At 47.5% G+C, this 17,673-nt stretch overlaps 2 protein-coding genes across 2 annotated transcripts in view; one reads left to right on the top strand and one right to left on the bottom strand.

Annotated features, from left to right (window-relative positions):
- USP35 (ubiquitin specific peptidase 35) overlaps positions 1-17,673 on the bottom strand; it is an 873,752-nt gene that overhangs the window by 114,935 nt on the left and 741,144 nt on the right. The gene's annotated exons all lie outside the window — the stretch shown is intronic.
- The window catches only part of TENM4 (teneurin transmembrane protein 4), a 757,305-nt gene that overhangs the window by 454,663 nt on the left and 284,969 nt on the right, over positions 1-17,673 (top strand). Inside the window, exon 7 of the mRNA XM_049713625.1 lies at positions 6,632-6,841. Within this exon, the coding sequence (XP_049569582.1) occupies positions 6,632-6,841 (210 nt within the window). The remainder of the gene's footprint in view (positions 1-6,631; positions 6,842-17,673) is intronic.

The raw sequence follows: 17,673 nt of genomic DNA, 5'->3' as shown, positions 1-17,673 counted from the left end.
GGCAGGGCACTACGATTAATCGTTGCAGGATAACAGATGTCAGTTGGGGCTCTCACTGGCAAAGCAGAACAAATGGTCCCTCTAGTGCTCTAGCTTCAGATTTCCAGCACTTTGAGATGCTTGCCACAGCGGATTTCAATCCATTTAAAATAACGGTGGGAACTGGTTCTGCAGACCTTTTCTAAGCTGAGACTCTGAGCCAGGCCAGGACACAGAGATGAGCAGCTGTGGTCCCTGTTGGGCAGGCTGGGCTGTTTCAGCTACAGGCGTGACCATCACTCACTGCCGTCAAAAGCAGGACATGCTATCCCTGCAGTGGAGTTCCTGGTCCTTCAGCAGCCTCGGACCTTCATATCGGAAGGAGATCCACGTTTCCCTTAATGCCCCATCCTCTGCTCAGAACTGAATAAGGTTTTCCTTATTCAGTGGTGCAACTGGCTGCCCTGTTAAGAGGAAATAGATACGAGGTTGGCTCATGAGGAGAGAACGAATGCATTTGGTTTTAAGTGGAGGGGCTTGAGTATTTCTAGAAGGGAGACTGAAGAGATGAAACACAGCCAGGCTTTGCGGGAAGGATGAATCCATCAGCTCAGGGTTCCATTGAGATGAGCTACCTGTTTAGGTCTACAGGTTTTGTTTTGGTATTTTCTAGGTATCATTTACTAAGTAATTGCCGTTTACTGGGCACTGTGCTAGGCATTAACAAGCTTCTACAATGCGGGGCTGCCGGTTCGAAGGTTATTAGGAGGCTCTTCCCCTAACCCAGGGGCTCCCTGCAGCATACAACTCGTGCTCTGGTTTCACAGCTAGGACTCACACTTCCCCACTGTGTGAGCAAGCCATGACTTTCCCCACTGGAGCCTAGATGGGGTCTCATGGAGATCAGTAAGGTTCCATTTGGGCGTTTAGATGGATTTCTCAGGACTGCTGAGAAAAGTGTAAAAAAGTGCATTTTGTTAATGGTCTTCTTTTCTTTGACAGAGTAATAAACTCGTCCATCAGCTAGCCCTTCACACTTTAGTCTCACGGTGTATTCCAAAGACAACTCAGAATCCAGAATGCTAGAGGCTCTTCCTTGAGCACCAGCTTGCCCTGGTTATAGGTTACGTCTCAGACGCTAAGGAAAGCTACCATCAATGCACACAAAGGTGTGAGGGACTGAAATCGCTCTTTCTGTAGATCTCAGGACTCCCTTGTCATGTGCTCCTTTCATGTATCCTGTCCGTCTCCCTAACACTTTTCCTCTTATATGATGTCAGTAAGCGATGCATATTGGCATGTGTCATTGGCAGGCTTGCAGATCTGTCATTATTTATTCCCCAAAATCACCCTGTTCTTACTTTCAAAGACCTACAGCTGGAGGGATGGCAGAGGGAATCCATGTTGGTTGAGCCCTCACCTTGAGACTCCCAGGCTCCTTGCAAGCGTACTCTCAGCCTCCCCTCAAAAGCTCTTTGCAGTGGCTATTTTTTTTTTTTCCCTGGTACACAGGCCTCTCACTGTCGCGGCCTCTCCCATTGCAGAGCACAGGCTCTGGACGCGCAGGCTCAGCGGCCACGGCTCATGGGCCCAGCCTCTCCACGGCGTGTGGGATCTTCCCGGACCGGGGCACGAACCTGTGTCCCCTGCATCGGCAGGCGGATGCTCAACCACTGCGCCACCAGGGAAGTCCCCAGGGCTGATAAATTTAATTCACACCCCTCAGTGGACACAGCACTGCAGTGCGGGTTCTCACCCAGGTCCTATGACCACAGGCAAATGTAGGCCTCTACTTCTTGACCTCGGAAATGGGGATGGATTTTCCAGTGCATTGTTTTTGTGAGAAAGAGATCTTGTAAAACACCTGGCCCCGTTCCTGGCCTCCAGAAGGGGTTCTGCAAATGTTTATTCCCCCAGCCCCACCCCTCGACCACAGGGGTGTCTGCACTCTCTCACTTTGTTTTTTTTTTCTTTCTCCACCCTTATCTACTATAAGCTCGAGCTAGGCTCAGAGAGACCTCCTCTCAGGAAACTTGCATGGCTCCCCTCTGCCCTTCACTGGCCACCTTGGTTGTTGAGGTGAGACATTCCAGTCATCCCATCTCATTTTGACACAGTGGAAAATTCTACAATACCAGGTTCCCTTCCGCTGATGAACAGGATACATGGAAAGGCAACCCCAAACCCCAATTTCCTAATCCCATGGCATGGGGCATCCTTGTTTGCCTACAGGAACCTGCAACTGGGCCCCACCTGAAAAGCAAGCCCAGATCATGTGGACTTTGAACATCCTGGCTGAGCTGAGCCAATTAGAAAGGAGATCTGGGTGGCTGAGCAGATGCCTTAAGTTTCAAGAGCAGATCCTTCTAAAGTACAGCTCTGGCCTTGTCACATTCCTGCTTTAAAAACTTGCGTAACTCCCCAGTTATGGTCTGATTCCCTTTTCCTTGTGTTCAAGGCCTAAACCGCTACTCAGAGACTCATTTCCCACTTCTCTCTTTACATAGACCTTTTGTGCTATAATCAAGGTCCTCCTCTTCCCTCCTACCTTCCTTCCATCCTTTCTTCATTTAACAAATATTTACAGTGGTTTCTATGTACCAGACACTGTGCTGGGCACTGGAGAATATGGTAATGGACAAGCCAATCAGGCTAGTGGGTGGCCACAGACAAGTATACACTGCAGTGTGGGAAGTGTTGCAACAGGGAAAGTACAGGGAGCTGCGGGAGCCCCCAGAGGGGTGCCGAACCCAAACTCAGGCTTGAGGCATCATGGAAGACTCCCTGGAGGGGATGATCGTGAGGTTAAGCCCAGAGGCTGAGTGGGGGCGAGTGAGACACACAGGGTGGTAGTGATGAGGAGCGGGGAACAGGAAAGGAAACACTCAAAAGGGACAGCATGTGCAAAAGCTCAGAGGCAAAACTTTGTAGTTGTGCTCCAGGGGGTGCCATTCAGATAGATTCAATGCCAGTGGTGCCCTGAAGTTGTGCAAATCGGTGAACCTGAGCTGAAGAGGGAGGAGTGAGTGCATGGAAATGAGGGCAGGCCAGCAAGCTTCAGCACCCTTGGTGAGAAGTTAATAACGGTAACACATGAGACTTGAGAGGTAAAGTGATAGTGGGCAGGTTGCTTGAGACCAGGTGAAGGATGAGGGCCTGAGGCGGAGTATTCCTCTCTCTGCCATGCATGCTCAAGACCCCATCTCTTCATCTCTTCCCGCTGGAATCCTCTATGGCTCCAGAAAGCCTTCCTTGGTTCCTCCAATTGAAGTGAGGTCCCCACCTCCATCCTGTTCTGACAGGTCCCACCTCTGCCTTGCTTACAGCTGCATGTGACACTCTCCCTCCCCTTCCACCAGCTCCTTGGGGGCTGCGCCTCTCACAGTTTATATATCCCTCACCTTCTAGCCTGCTCGGTGGGCGTTTAGGAAATGTCTCTGGAATGAAACAGTGTTCACCATACTTCTACGGTCGCACGCTGCTCTTAAAAGATAAAGAAACGTAGGGCCCCTCACTTTATATATACATATTTATGCATACTAATATCTAAAGTTCATTAGGTGTTTACTGGCTGCCACACTGTTCTCAAGACTTTGCTTGTTTTAACTCCTTTAGTCATCAGAGCAACTCTGTAACGTAGGTATTCTTTTTTATTTTTTGATCTCCATTACATAGATGAGGAAATTGAGTCACAAAGGGTGAATTAACTTGCCCAAGGTCACTACTACGGAACTAGCAAGTAGTGCAACTAGAATTCAAATGTAGGGTCTGGTTCCAGAGCCCATTCTTTTAATACAACCTGCCCTGCTTCTGTAGATGCCGAATTGATCCAGCAGTGCATTTTATTACATGTATTTTGAGCACAAATGCATTACATATATTATAAAACATTTACAAAATAGATATTAGAAAAGGGTGACATAAAAGATAAATACTTCTAGAATTTTCTTGCACCCAGGAGATGGTTTTGTGCCCCCACCTGGGGACCACTTAAATTAAAAGATGCTGATGAATAAGAGGAAGGAAATTAACATGTGTCCAGTAGTTTCTGTACATCACAGAAACCTTGTGGGTCATTGTGCACCTACCAAGGGTCTGGCACCTTGTTAGGTCCTTTGAATGTTAAGTTATGAATATTCAGAGCAACCCCAGAGGCCCAGGGTGAGGCCTGGAGAATGGATGGAAGGGAGAGGAAACAGGCGTGAGGAGTGGGAGGGACTGTGCTGTTCTTAGCCCAGGGTCTCTGAAGTTTGTGATGGAACAATTTACTTAGTTCGGGAACTATTTATTTCATAAAGCTTGACAGATCTACTCAGGAAGAGGCTGTAACAAGTACCCTGGAACAACATATCATGTTTCTTAACCTTTGTGTGAAATTCTAACAGCTCAGCATCGTATGGTACTGGTTATTTCAAGCTCATCAGAAGCTCTGACTGGAGATTAGAAGGTGTCTTTGGTTAATAAAAGATGAGGAAATGAGTGTATATTGCTTAATAAATGCAGCCTGGCAGACAAAAATCTTCCCAATACTGGGACTGTAGAGGAAGGGAAATCTTAAATGGGGTTCTTCGTGGGGTGCTTTCATTCAATTTAATAAACATTTGGTAAGCACTGACCCTGGGATTCTGCTTCCTCAGGCATACTGTGTGCTGGTGTAGTATAGTATCTTTAGTCCTTATAATAACTTTATAAAAGGGGAGGAGTTCCCAACTGATAAATCAGGAACTGGAAGAAATCTACGCAAGATCATACAGCCAATAGGAGGCTATGGTGTGATGCAAACCCCAATTCTGTTGAACTCCAAAGCCCACTCCAAGAATGTACTGTGTCCCAAGAATGTGCCCTATGCTTTTATACAGGAGAGAACGACAGACAACTACAAATGCAGCAGGGCAAATATGATAACAGAACTAAAAAAAGGTTAGTTCAGAGAAAGGAATGATCATCCCTGTAGTGCCATGTGGTAAGTGGTGTCAGGGAAGGCTCTCCCTAGGGTGAACTGGAAACACTGGTTGGGACGATTTTAAGGTAAATCACAGCCCAGATTTTTAGGTAAACCAAAACGCGGATGGAAAAGCTACCCCGAGACAGTACCGTGACCGTGGATCCCTGCTGCCTCACTTGCTCTTACTGAATTTTTAATATGAACCAACCAAATGGCACATACAGCAACTCTGTAAAATGTTGTCACACGTGGTTGGGCTCAAGGGTTGACATGAGAGTCACGGAACCTGCAAAATCCTGCAAGGTATGGTGACTGAACTGAGTGAGCTTCTCTTGGTAGACAGACCACAAAAAGCTTTTTTGTTTTGTTTTGCTTTTTTTCAACAATCAGCAGCTCTATTTGCCACCTGCCGCATAGAGCTCTACCAAATCTTATGATGACATGTCTGGGCCGCCTTATGTTTCCTAAGTTTCGGCCTCTGAAAAACTGGATGGATCTGATTATGTTTTAAACCTTCTATCAGTCAAGGTGGGAAAAAAGACATAGCCCTTGCTATCAAGTGGATGCGTTGTCTTGTACTGTATACTTCTATGTGTCTGTGCTTGTGTTCCCTCTCTTGTAGATGATGTTCTGCACATGCCTAAAGCCCAGACACAGATAGGACTGCAAATTGTTGCCCCCAAAGGTCTTGTCCCTGGCCAGCCATCACCTCCTCCTTTTGAAGAGTTGGGAGTGTGCTCACAAAACTATAGAAAGCTGGGATTTTTAGAATCTTGGAACCCTGACATGTTAGAAACTTGCAGTCAAACATCCTAACTTAGTGCATCTTGGAATTCACAGTGTTAGTGTCCTAAATAGTGTACAGTTTTTTCATCTGAGACCGTCAGAACTTAAGAATCCTAGTCTGCTGAGACTACTAAGAATCCCAGTCTGTTAGGCACCTAGAATTCATCTCTTCAGCAAATATTTATATAGGGCCTACTGTGTGCCAGGTACTATGCTAGATTCTGGGGATACAGAAGTGAAGAAGACTGCTAGATTTCTTGCTCTCTTAAGAAGTATGCAGAGAATGTCAGGACTTAAAAATCTTACAATGTCAGATTCCTAGAAAAGTAAAAGATGAGTGTGTTGAAATCCTGGAATGCCAGCGGTGGAGGGGGCTCTGGATCATTCTCTCCAGCTCCCTCTACCTTTTATGAGGCCCAGAGCCTGTTCCAGGCATGTTGGATTAAAATCTCACCAATAAGAACATTATTTCAGCTCGGTGACATCACAGAATGGCCAGCTTGCAGGGGCTCAGCGTTCACCCAGTGCGGCTGCTCATTTTACCAGCAAGGCCACTGAAGCTCAGAGGCGGGCAGCTGTTTGATAGATGACACGGCCCCACCAGGACTAGACCCCAGATTTTCAGACCTCTCTCAGAGAACAGGCAAAGCAGGAAGGGCTTCCCAAGTGTTTTCGAGGGACGCCTTCTTTGCAAGCATGCAGACTTCTGCACGAGGCCAGCTCTTCAGAAGGAGTTTGCACCAACTTTAAGGAGGCATCAGGCCCGCCCCCGGGCCACGTGTGCAGTAGATCACCCTGTGTTGGGAACCCCCTCCCCCTGTTGATGCGTGTTTTATTTTGCTCCCTCCCCCTCCCCGTGTGCCTCAAAACCAATTTTCATTATTTTTTTTTTCTGTCTGTGTTTGTGTTTGTGGTTCGCAGGTGCTCCCTTGCATTGTTCATCCGCTTCATCAACCCCTATTGAGCAGTCCCCCTCCCCGCCCCCTTCCCCTCCGGCCAATGAGAGCCAGAGGCGGTTGCTAGGCAACGGTGTGGCCCAGCCAACCCCGGACTCAGACTCTGAGGAAGAGTTTGTCCCTAATTCATTCTTAGTTAAAAGTGGCTCCGCCAGCCTGGGGGTCGCGGCAAACGGTAAGTCCTTCTCTCTTTCTAACTTCTGTGGGTTTGGTTTTTCCTTTCGTTGGCGATGCTGATTAATCGGTCTGCTTGGGCTGCTTGCAGGGGCGGAAGGGCCTGGCGCACGGGGGGACTCAGGGTTCTCGGGGACCTGGGGGGCTCGGTGGGCTCGGGCAGCCCCGCTACTGCCTGGTTGCGCCGCTGGGGTGTGCGGGGGGTGTAGGGCTCCTGTTCCCACCCCCATGACAGACGTCTGGCAGACATAGCTGCAGGGGTAGAGATGCACAGACAGACACAAGGAGACAGAAAGATCAGGTAGAGCCTGAGTAAGACAAAGGTACTGAGACAAAGATAGACACCGGAAAAGAAAAGAAAAGGATGGTTACAATGAACATAGCATCGACTGACTGCTTACTATGTGCCAGGGACTGTGCCAGCCACTGTCACGTGTTGCTTTATTGGATCTGCCTCAGAACCCTGCCTAAGAGACCAGTATGATAGTTTCCCCACTGACCATGAGAAAGCTGAGAGAAAGACTCCTGGCTCTGGAAGTTCTTGGACTTTCTCACTGCCCAGAGACGGGGCCCCTGGAGACCCAGGCAGCTGCAGAGCTGAATGCTGACTGCAGAGAGAGCCAGTGGGCTTAAGCGTGGATCTGCCCATAATCACATGCCTCTTCTAAGCTCTGCCCCCCTGACTCTCTTAAGGAGAAGAGGTGTGTGTGTTGGGGGGCGGGGGGCGGTACGATGCAATAGCTCCAAACTCCAGGTTGACCAGGAGCCAGCAGACACAGGTTTTAGCCCCCGGTCTGGTGCTGTGTGACCTGGGCCAAGGTGCTTACCGTCTCTGTGTCTAGCAGTGGCCAGTCCACTTCTTTGCAAGAATTCAAAGCCTGGAGGAGATTCAAGCCTACAAGGGGGTGGGGTGACATATGTGATGTAACTTGGAATCTCCCTAGTGGCCCATGATTTCCTGATTAGCGAAGAAGAGGAAAGGAAATGAGACTTTCCTCACTTAATATTGTAGGTTGCGTGTTGATTTTGCAAACATTTATTAATAAGTGCCTGTGTGGCACTAAATTTCAGGCCAAGTTCTGGAGAAGGAGGCAGAGATTCAGAGAGATATGAGGCAGGATCCATGGGCTCTGCAGTCAGACATCTTTGCATTAAATATAAGCTTTATTGCTGTGGGACTTTGGATGGGGCACATTGCCTCTAAGCTTGTTTCCTTAAGCAAGTATAACATGGGCAGTATGATACCCAGCTCATGATGAAGGCTCATCACAGGGCCTGGGATAGAGAAGGAGTTTAGTAAAGGTTAGTCATGGTCACAGTCACCACCCACCTCCCTCCAGGGAATTTATAGAGAGCCTCTATGTGAAAGCTCCCACCATCCTGTTTGACACTTAATAATGCTCAGAGAATGTCAGACTTCTTTTCTCTTGGGAGAAAAGGTGATAAGGGAGGTAGGAAACTGGTGTGGAGGGGACTGAGGAGTAGAGCCTCCAAGGCACCTGAGGAAATCAAGAAATGCTTCCTGGAGGAGGCGTTCACTGGATCTGAAAGAATTAGTAGGGTGTGCCAGGTAGAGATAACCAAGGGCTTTAATAACCCAGGACATTCTGGGCAGAGAGAAAACATGGACAAAGGACCCAAGGTGGGGAGCTGGTGGGATCCTGCCCCCAGCTCTTTTACACCTAGGAACCTGGACAGTAAATAGGCATTAACCTTGGAAGGGTGTAGAAGGCCACATGGTAAGTGACCTGAGCGCCTCTGGGTACTGAGCTGAGGCCCTCCAGGCATCACCCCATCCCCCATGACAAAGAAAGGTGTTTTATCCCCAGCTCCCTCCCCTAATCAGGAACTCTCCCAGCCTCTGTCCTCTTTGAAACTCAGGGAGGAGGTCTTTGGCCTTGATGGTTCTCTTCTTTTTTATTTTATTTATTTATTTATTTATTTTTGGCTGTGTTGAGTCTTCGTTGCTGCACGCAGGCTTTCTCTGGTTGCAGCAAGCGGGGGCTACTCTGTTGCGGTGCACGGGCTTCTCATTGCCGTGGTTTCTCTCGTTGCGGAACACAGGCTCTAGGCATGCAGGCTTCAGTAGGTGTGGCACATGGGCTCAGTAGTTGTGGCTCATGGGCTCTAGAGCACAGGCTTAGTAGTTGTGGCGCATGGGCTTAGTTGCTCCACGGCATGTGGGATCTTCCTGGACCAGGGATCGAACCCGTGTCCCCTGCATTGGCAGGCGGATTCTCAACCACTGCACCACCAGGGAAGTCCCTATTTTTTTTTAATTAATTTGTATTGGAGTATAGTTGCTTTACAATGTTGTGTTAGTTTCTGATGTACAGCAAAATGAATCAGTTATACATATACGTATATCCCCTCTTTTTTTGGATTTCCCTCCCATTTAGGTCACCACAGAGCATTGAGTAGAGTTCCCTGTACTATACAGTATGTTCTTATTAGTTACCTATTTTATACATAGTATCAATAGTGTATATGTGTCAATCCCAATCTCCTAATTCCTCCTACCGCCTCCCCCGCCTTTCCCCCTTGGTATCCATACTTTTGTTCTCTACATCTGTGTCTCTCTTCTGACAGGATCTTTCCTTTTTTAATATTTACTTATTTTATTTATTTATTTATTTGGTTGTGCCAGGTCTTAGTTGCGGCAGGCAGGCGCCTTAGTTGCAGCAGGCGGGTTCCTTAATTGCAGCTTGCCGGCTCCTTAGTTGTGGCATGCGAACTCTTAGTTGCGGCATGCATGTGGGATCTAGTTCCCTGACCAGGGATGGAACCCGGGCCCCCTGCATTGGGAGCGCAGAGTCTTAACCACTGCACCACCAGGGAAGTCTCTATGACAGGATCTTGAGCCCTGCATTATCTGTGACCAAAAAGCAAACCATCCTCCAGGGCCTTCTCCCTCTGTGCTCCTGAGCGTGGCATTGTCCTTTTGTTGGGTCAGTGTCATTGCTCCTCTAGAGCTTTTAGCTGCCCATGTTTTAAAGTATGCAGAGAAATAGGAACCTGGAATGGGTTCCAGGCCCAGCTCTGTAGCTCACTGGCTATTTGTCCTTGGCCAATCACCGTCCCTCTTCAGGCCTCCGTTTCCCCATCTTGCCAATGATGGAGCAATTTCTAAGGTACTCTGATTTTCCTAGTGTTGTGTGATGCTGACAGGTGTGTCAGCCAGTAACCTTCTTAAGATTTACTTGGAAAAAAAAAAATATATATATATAGTGATATTCTTTGTTCATTTCTAAGTAAATAAGCCTTGTAGGTAAAAGAGAAGGCAGGAGATGAAAGTCCTTAATCTCTCGCTTCGCTAATTTACTGAATAAGAGCAATCACGTTGTTGCAAGTTCTGCAGCAAATTGATGGCATTACTGCACTATTGTTGTGCAGGGAAGGTGGGGGGACTTTGGCCTATAGCTGTCTGCTCAGCTACACTCCTCTGTACCCCTGCTCCCCAGGGGACCTAGAGGCACTTCAGAGTCCTTCCCTGGAGCCTTGCTCTGAGTGTGTCACTCCAAAGGTTGGTAATAAATGTGTCCCACGCCTGAAGGGAGAGTCTGGGTCCTTAGTGATCTGCTGCTCTGGGTTTGGTGGGTCATGAGAGAGCCAGTGAGTGTCACCCCACAGTTCGACTCTGCCTGCCACCTTCCTGTCCCTGGAAACCCCAAACTGAGTGGTCTTCTATGAGCCAAAGTGCCTGTTGGTATTGGCATGGACCCAGCCCTAGCAAGTGAGGATGAGTGGGCCCTGCTACATAGTGTGCCCCATAAATGCTTGTTAAGTTTCGTGTGATTTTTTTTTCATGGAAAAATCTGAAATTATTTTAATGGGATTATCTCTATTGTTTCTGTCAATTATAAAAGTAACAATGCTTGCTAACATTCAAATAATGCAGAAAGGCAACAAGTGAAGTTCTCTTGTAATTCCTCCTCCCAGAGATAGCCACTTTTAACAGTTTGGTGCGTGGCCTTGCAGATGCCTTTTATGTAGTGATAATTAACGAGTGGGAATGAAGGGGTGAGCAAGCAGTACAAACTGGACCACAGTGCAGCCAAGAGAGCAGAGCCACAGTCAACTCTTCCGAAATTGGGTCTCAAGAGATGCGAGCCTGGACACAGGACCTAACCTCTCAGAGCCTCATCTGCTCCGCAGGTGACATGGGAAAAACCTCCCGAGGTCGGGAACGCTGTGGAGTTCAACAGGGTAAAGGACGCCAGGTCCCTGTCTCCCTTCCCTGTCTCCACCCCTCCATTCCCTTCCACCACTGGAAGACTTTAAAGACCACCCTAAATGGGTTAATTGCTCTGGCTCCTTTAGAGGCCTGCTTCCCCAGAGACTTCTTTCAGAAGGTATTTTAAATGACAAAGGCAGCCCAACGGGCGCCTAAAGGGTGAAAATAAAGTTTCCTTTGGCGGGAGCTGACTCAGCACCCTCCTCTGAGGGCTGACCCTTTGGGAAGCAGCCTTCCGGGAGCTGGGCTGCACGCTCCAGTGGCTCCCAGAGGCCCTCTGCCTCCAGCTGTGTCTGCTCCTGCCGGGGCTGCGATCCCCGGCCCCGTGGTGCCCAGAACCGCCCTGCGAAAATCCCATGTAAAGAGCACGGAGGCCACGTGGGGCATCACAGAAAAGAAAACAGGGGAAGCAGCTCTCTCTGTCTTCAAAATCCTAATCCGCCCCAAGGATAACCATCTAGAAATCACTGATAGATATAAAGAAAGATTTCACTAAAATAGCAACTTGTCATAGCCGAGAAGCTAAGGAAGTGGTTCGGATTAAGTAGATCTTGGTCCCTACCGCCACAGAAACTTTTCAGAATAAATATTAAATGTGCCGTGAATTGTTGTCATTCTAAAGCCTTAAGTAACAGGGCTTTAAAACCTTGGTGGTTAATATTTAAGAGGGTCGGGGAATAAATAGCTCAGAGAAAGCTGTCCGTTTCTAAAAGCCGAGGTGAGGTAGGAGCACGTGGGAGAATTTGCATGTAAGGAGCACCTTCCGCGTAGAAGTCTTTTCTTTGTGTGCGTTATCTTTTTTTGAGCTTCTGTTTGTCTCTGTTCAGTAAACCGAGGCCCAGGCAGAGAGACACACTCCAGCCTACCTGATTCTAGAGCCCCACCCAAATTTTTTGTTTTGTTTTCAATTCCAGATCCTGTTATTTCTGTCTTCTTAGTAGGAAGCTGGAGAAGATAAGGGGAAGTCCACCAAAGAAAAGCTGATTTTTTTTAAAAAATTACTAGTTGTTGGATTCCTAGTACTCACCTCACAAGCCCTGATGAAGCCCCTATTATGTGAGAGGCGTTTAATCTCATTAAATCATGAGATCTCAGGGAATCTCATTGAATCTTCATGTCTGTCCTGTGTCATAGCCATTTTTAGTCTCATTGAGGCAATAGCAGGCCAGAGAGATTAAGTGACTTCCCCGAAATCACACAGCTTCTAAGTCATAGAACCAGATTTGAATCCCAAGTCTGTTTGAAGCCATGGAGTGAAATCTCTCAGTTGTGTTTTGGTGAGCATGTGGGGGTTTTCAAATATGAGTCAGGCCAATGCCTTAGACACTAAACTGTGGTGCTGCTTCATGAGAGCCAAGCCCTGGATGCTAGGCCGTCCGTGGCTTTTTCTCCCTTTTCCCCCTATTCCGGGCCCTTCTGCCTCACCTTGCAGATCTCTCAGGCTGGTGACACTGGTCAACATCCCTGCTGTTGGGCAGTCTCAGTGACTTTCTCAGGTCTTAAGCAGCTGGGATTATTTTGTTTTGACTTCCAATCCAGTGGAGGAGTGTTTATTTTTCTTTCTAAATGGGAAACACTGCTATGTATGCAAGCTCCTTCCAAAAGTGTTTTCGTAAAACAAAACAAAACAAAAAATTCAACTTAATTTGGAACCTATCCAGATTCCCGAGGGAGTCTGCCAGGGTCCTTTGAAGTCAGTTTGTGAAATCAGAAGGCAGAATTGTGCCTGGTTCCCACTGTCGAGAAGTATCCAGTGAGGCTTTTGTCTCCTTTCTCTGTGAATTTCATGGAACCTGTGTTAGTTGTTCCATGCCAACCACAGTGCTTGGGTCTGTATGTTGCCCAAGTCCCAAGGGACAAGGACATAGGGGCATGTGAAGTTTTCAGGCATTTTTGTTCACTGCTCTTCGCAACTCTCTTGCATCAAAAGACCCTTGTTGGTAAATAAATCCCTATACCAGCTATGTCGAGAAGTTAAGTACCTAAACTCCTAGGAGCAAGACAAATTGATTTCTTCCTTCTTTCCTGCCTTCATTCACAATGACATTTGAAATGTTTGCAGATGTTTTCCTAACAGATGAGGGGTGAAGGGAACTCTAAGCAGAAAGAGCCTATAAAATAGGTATTTAATCTATAGGGTCAAGAATCCCTTAAATGAAGCCCTTGGAGTCAGATGCATTTTAGAATTCAGAAATTTTTAGATTTAAGGAATAAAATACAGTACACATACTGTGTCTTTCCTAGCATTCCCGGAGTGCTGGGATGGCCCACGGTAATCAAATACATTGATATTTCTGCAGTCAAACATATGAACAGTTACACTGGTGAGATTTAAAAAAAAAAAAAAAAAGACTCTGAGATACATGTCAGTTCAGGTCAGGTTTTGCAACCAGAACAGTTTTGATAAAACTTTCAGTCTTAGGACTTCCCTGGTGGCCCAGTGGTTAAGACTTCACCTTCCAATGCAGGGGGTGCAGGTTCCATCCCTGGTTGAAGAGCGAAGATCCCCCATGACTCACAGCCAAAAAACCAAGACATAGAACAGAAGCAATATTGTAACATTCAATAATGACTTTAAAAAAAACTTTCAGTCTTAGGAAAGAAAAAAACCTTTCAGTCTTAGAGTTTTGAGATTTTTGGAATGGTGGCTAATGGATGGTGATCCTGAATCGTGCCTTTTCTTAAATGGGCAGGGTTGGAGGATGTCCCATGACTCAGAAAGGTTTAGTAACAGAATAGCTATAGAGATAACTAGAAAGCTTGGTAACTACAAGGCATGATGCAGGTGCACGTTGCTGACTGGGAAGCTCTATGTTTATCTGTAATGACTGCTTGGAAAAGCCAAGCCCCTCTGGCATAGACATGGGGGCTCAGGAGGCCAGCGCCAGCAGGCTGGCTGACTCTCAGTTCTGGGAGTTCAGAAGGAGAGAGGCTGACTGCTCAATTCTCCAAAGCCTAGAACTCGGCAACTTAAGGAACCTTTCCTGACAGCCCTTTGGTTGTATGGACCTCCCCTTTCTTTGATGCCCTGCTGTCTTCTTTACAGATACCTCCCTAACAGTCTGGGAACCTGAATGTCCCCATATCTGATTTCCAACTTAGACTACAAACTCCTTGAGGGAGGCCTCGTCCGAGGCTGTATCTTCACAGCTGAGCACCTGTAGGTGCTAAAATCAAAGGAAAAAAGTTGATTTTCTCTCTTCCTCCTTTTCACCAGCCCACCCCCAGCACACACACACACACACACAACCATCTCCCTAGGAATAGTACAGTGAGCCACATGCATGATATAACTAGAAATCCACAGAGATGAAGTGATTTGCCCAAGTGCAGAGTCAAGATTCGATGTATGGCCCCACACTCCAGTGCCCTTTCCACCTTACCAGGTACCTCCCTCCACTGGGAAAGCCCTCACCTGCAGCCTCCCGCCAGGGGCAGGCAATTATGCCCCGCTAAGTGGGAGCAGTGGGGACAACCACACAGGGGTCACTTCTGTTTTTGTACAGTTCACCAAGCCCTTTTTCATATGTTAGTTACCTCAGGCAAACTCTGATGACTCTAATTTAATTGCCACATTGGTTTTCTAGGAGGTAAGGCTTCTTCCTGACCCTGCAAAATAAACAGGTCACGTTTTGAATTAATGTAACCGAACGTCCTGGGAAAACCAGGGCCCTCTAATTAGTCACTCACGTGACTTGATTACAGTTCCTTTTCCACTAATTTCCCCAAATGCCATTGCATTAAAAGGTACAAAAATAACATTTTTGGTGTCTGGCTTGATTGGATCTAGTAATTCCTAGACCATCCCTCGAGGAAGGCACATTAGCCGTTTGTCCGGGCTTTTTTCATCTGGAAGCTAAGCCTGGTTTGTGTCCCTGTGGACATGTTAGTGGCTTGCTCCCAGGGGCCCTTGTGGACACCAGACCACATCTTAAAGCATCTCCTGACACTTCGGGGCACAGACTGTTGAAGAGGCACCTGGAAGGAGGCTAAGGAGAGCTTGGGAGATTTAGTGTACCTCATGGTTCCGTAAGCCTTGCATTCACCTCCACCGTCTCCTTGGATCCACAGCACAGGGCTGTGAGGTTGGCCGAACGTAGAGAACCGGGTAGGAGAGAGGGAAGCAACTGGGCAGAGAGCTGCCCCTTCGGCTACCAGCTTCTTTGGGCCAGTTTTAGATTTGCTCACAGTTGGTGATCCAACCTGCAAGGGCCACTGCCATCCACATAAGCTGAGTTTTCCAGTTATAACCCTCCCCTGGAGAAGCCGCCCCATCATCCCTCGTGAGCCATCCTGGAAACCTGTCTGGGAGGAGGCGCATGCCAGAGAGTAGCCGACCTGTCTTCTGAGCCCAGCTCTGCCTCTGACCTGCAGTGGGACCTCCAGAGCCTTGTCCTCTGGTTCCTTGGCTGTCTAGTCCGGGCAGTGGGAGGACTTGATCAGATCAACATTTCCCAAGCTTGTTCCTTTGTGTGTCACTGTCAGAGTCTGCACTATAGCAGTGTGCCCACCTCCGTGCCCCTTCCTTTAAACTGCCTCCTTTTCCGAACTTTTTTTTTTTTTTAACCTAAGTGAATTTAGTTATCTTAAAAGGAGATTGTATATTACTGTGGCAATTCACTTGCCATAAATAGAAGGTAGCTGTAAAAATAAATACAGTGAAAGCTGGTTATCATGTTCTGGTGAGATTAGGCCTGCTCTAGGATGCGGAGATTTGCTTCTCTTTGTTAAACAGGGACACGGGCAAGTGTGAGGTATTAAAAACACACAAGTACCAAACTGAGATTTCCTCCTTGACATCACCAAAAAGGTTGAAAGAGGATGGAGGCGATCCTGCACGTGATTCAGTGTGATTTAATGTCTGCTCGCGCTGTACACCACCTAAAACCATGCCCATGGGATGCACGGCTCCGTGGCTTTTTCCAGAACTCTGTCTAGGCTTTTAATGCTACACCCCACGGCCTGCTCACCTTGAGAATAAACATCTCTTGCTGCTCCCAGAACCTCCCCTCCTTCCCTTTCCTAAATGTGGTCTTTTCTGAGCGATCTGTTCCCACCCTCCCCTTGGCAGCCTCCTGCCCTCTGCCCCTGTCATCAGGTCTGAGCTGGGTGCTTTGAGCTCAGCTGGATCCTGCATTACTGGTTAATAGCTCCCAGTTTGCCCCAGGAAACCATGTGGCTTTCTCTTCTCCCTCCCCTTCCTCTCCTTTCTCCCCTCCTCCTTCTCCTTCTGAACTGCCATTATTTATAAAGGGGTCTGAGATTAAACAACTAAAAAAAATTCCCTCTGCTTTAAATGACCTAAAAGGACCGAAGCTAGAAGGAAAACAGGAACAGCACAATTTGGAGCCATGGGAAGGAAAGATAGGATACAGAGGTCTACAGATCCTTGCTGTGCTGTGTGGCCTTGGGCAACTTGCTTAACCTCTCTGGATCTCAGTTTCCTCTGTAAAATGGACGTTGGTTTTAACAGTACTTCACAAAATTGTTGTGTCTGTGAGAAACTATGGGCAAGGCTTCTAGCATGGTGATTGCTACGTAATAGGTGCTCAATGAATGTTAGTTTCCTTATTCCCTTTCTAGAACCCAAAAGGTTTTGGCCAGATATCTCTGGAAGGAAGGCAGATTCCTACATTCCCACCCCTCCAGGCTTGGAGGAGGTGTAGCAATTAATAGGTCTTTCCCGAGTCCTAAGCTTTAATCCCCTTCCTCCTCCTGGGTGATTTCCAGAGATTTAGGGTGGGAGAGTGAGCCCAAGGCAGCAGCTAAACAAACATAGCATGGGGTCTTAGAAACAGAACCTCCGCCTTCCTTGCAGAGCTCCCTGTGCTGCTGGCCATTCCCCATAGTTCCAGGATTGTGTGTGATATTCGGTACCAGATAAAACACTGTGATGTCTTTTCCTTCTGGTCAGCTGGCCTCCCCCGCAGAGTTGAAAAGAGAGGAAAATGATTGGTAATTCATTTACGCTTCTCTCCCTCTCTGCGAAGCTGCTGCACGGGCTAACAATAATACATATCCCTGTACCTCCAGAAACCTCTTTTTAGCTGCCACAGCAGAGGCTCCGGGGGAATATACACTTGTTATGAACCAAGTTCCCCTCCCCGTTAGCTGCGTGACCTCACCTCTCTCACCCAGTTGCCCATCTGTAAAGTGGGCATACAAGTAGCAGTTTGGGAGTTGTTTCAACAGTGAGATGGGATAACATCTAAGACACTGAGATTACAGGGGGTGCTGAGTGTTGACTGGTCTCCCCTTGTAATCTTGGGCAAAGAATGGAGTTTTTAGTCAGTGAGGAGATCAAAATTGAAGTTGTGATCAAAATTGAAGTTGTGATCACTTACCTGCTATCATCTGAGAATAAGCAAAAATGGAAGTTGAGATAATACTTAATTTGCTAGTTTTGCAAAATTCTGCTCCCCTTAGCCAAAATGTTTACCACTATGTCTTCTCTCCTCTGGACCACTGCCGTAGCATCCTCACTGGCCTCCCTCCCTCCCATCTCTTCCTTTAATCCATCTTCACACTGTCCCATGGTGATCCTTTCAAAGCCCAGACCCCTACCATAGAGCCCTTGCAGGGACCCTCTACCTGTTTCC

The sequence above is a fragment of the Orcinus orca genome, chromosome 8 (assembly GCF_937001465.1).
Source record: "Orcinus orca chromosome 8, mOrcOrc1.1, whole genome shotgun sequence".
In the NCBI taxonomy this organism is placed as follows: domain Eukaryota; kingdom Metazoa; phylum Chordata; class Mammalia; order Artiodactyla; family Delphinidae; genus Orcinus; species Orcinus orca.
Note: the sequence above shows the minus strand (reverse complement) of the source record. Positions and strands in the feature narration are given on the sequence as shown.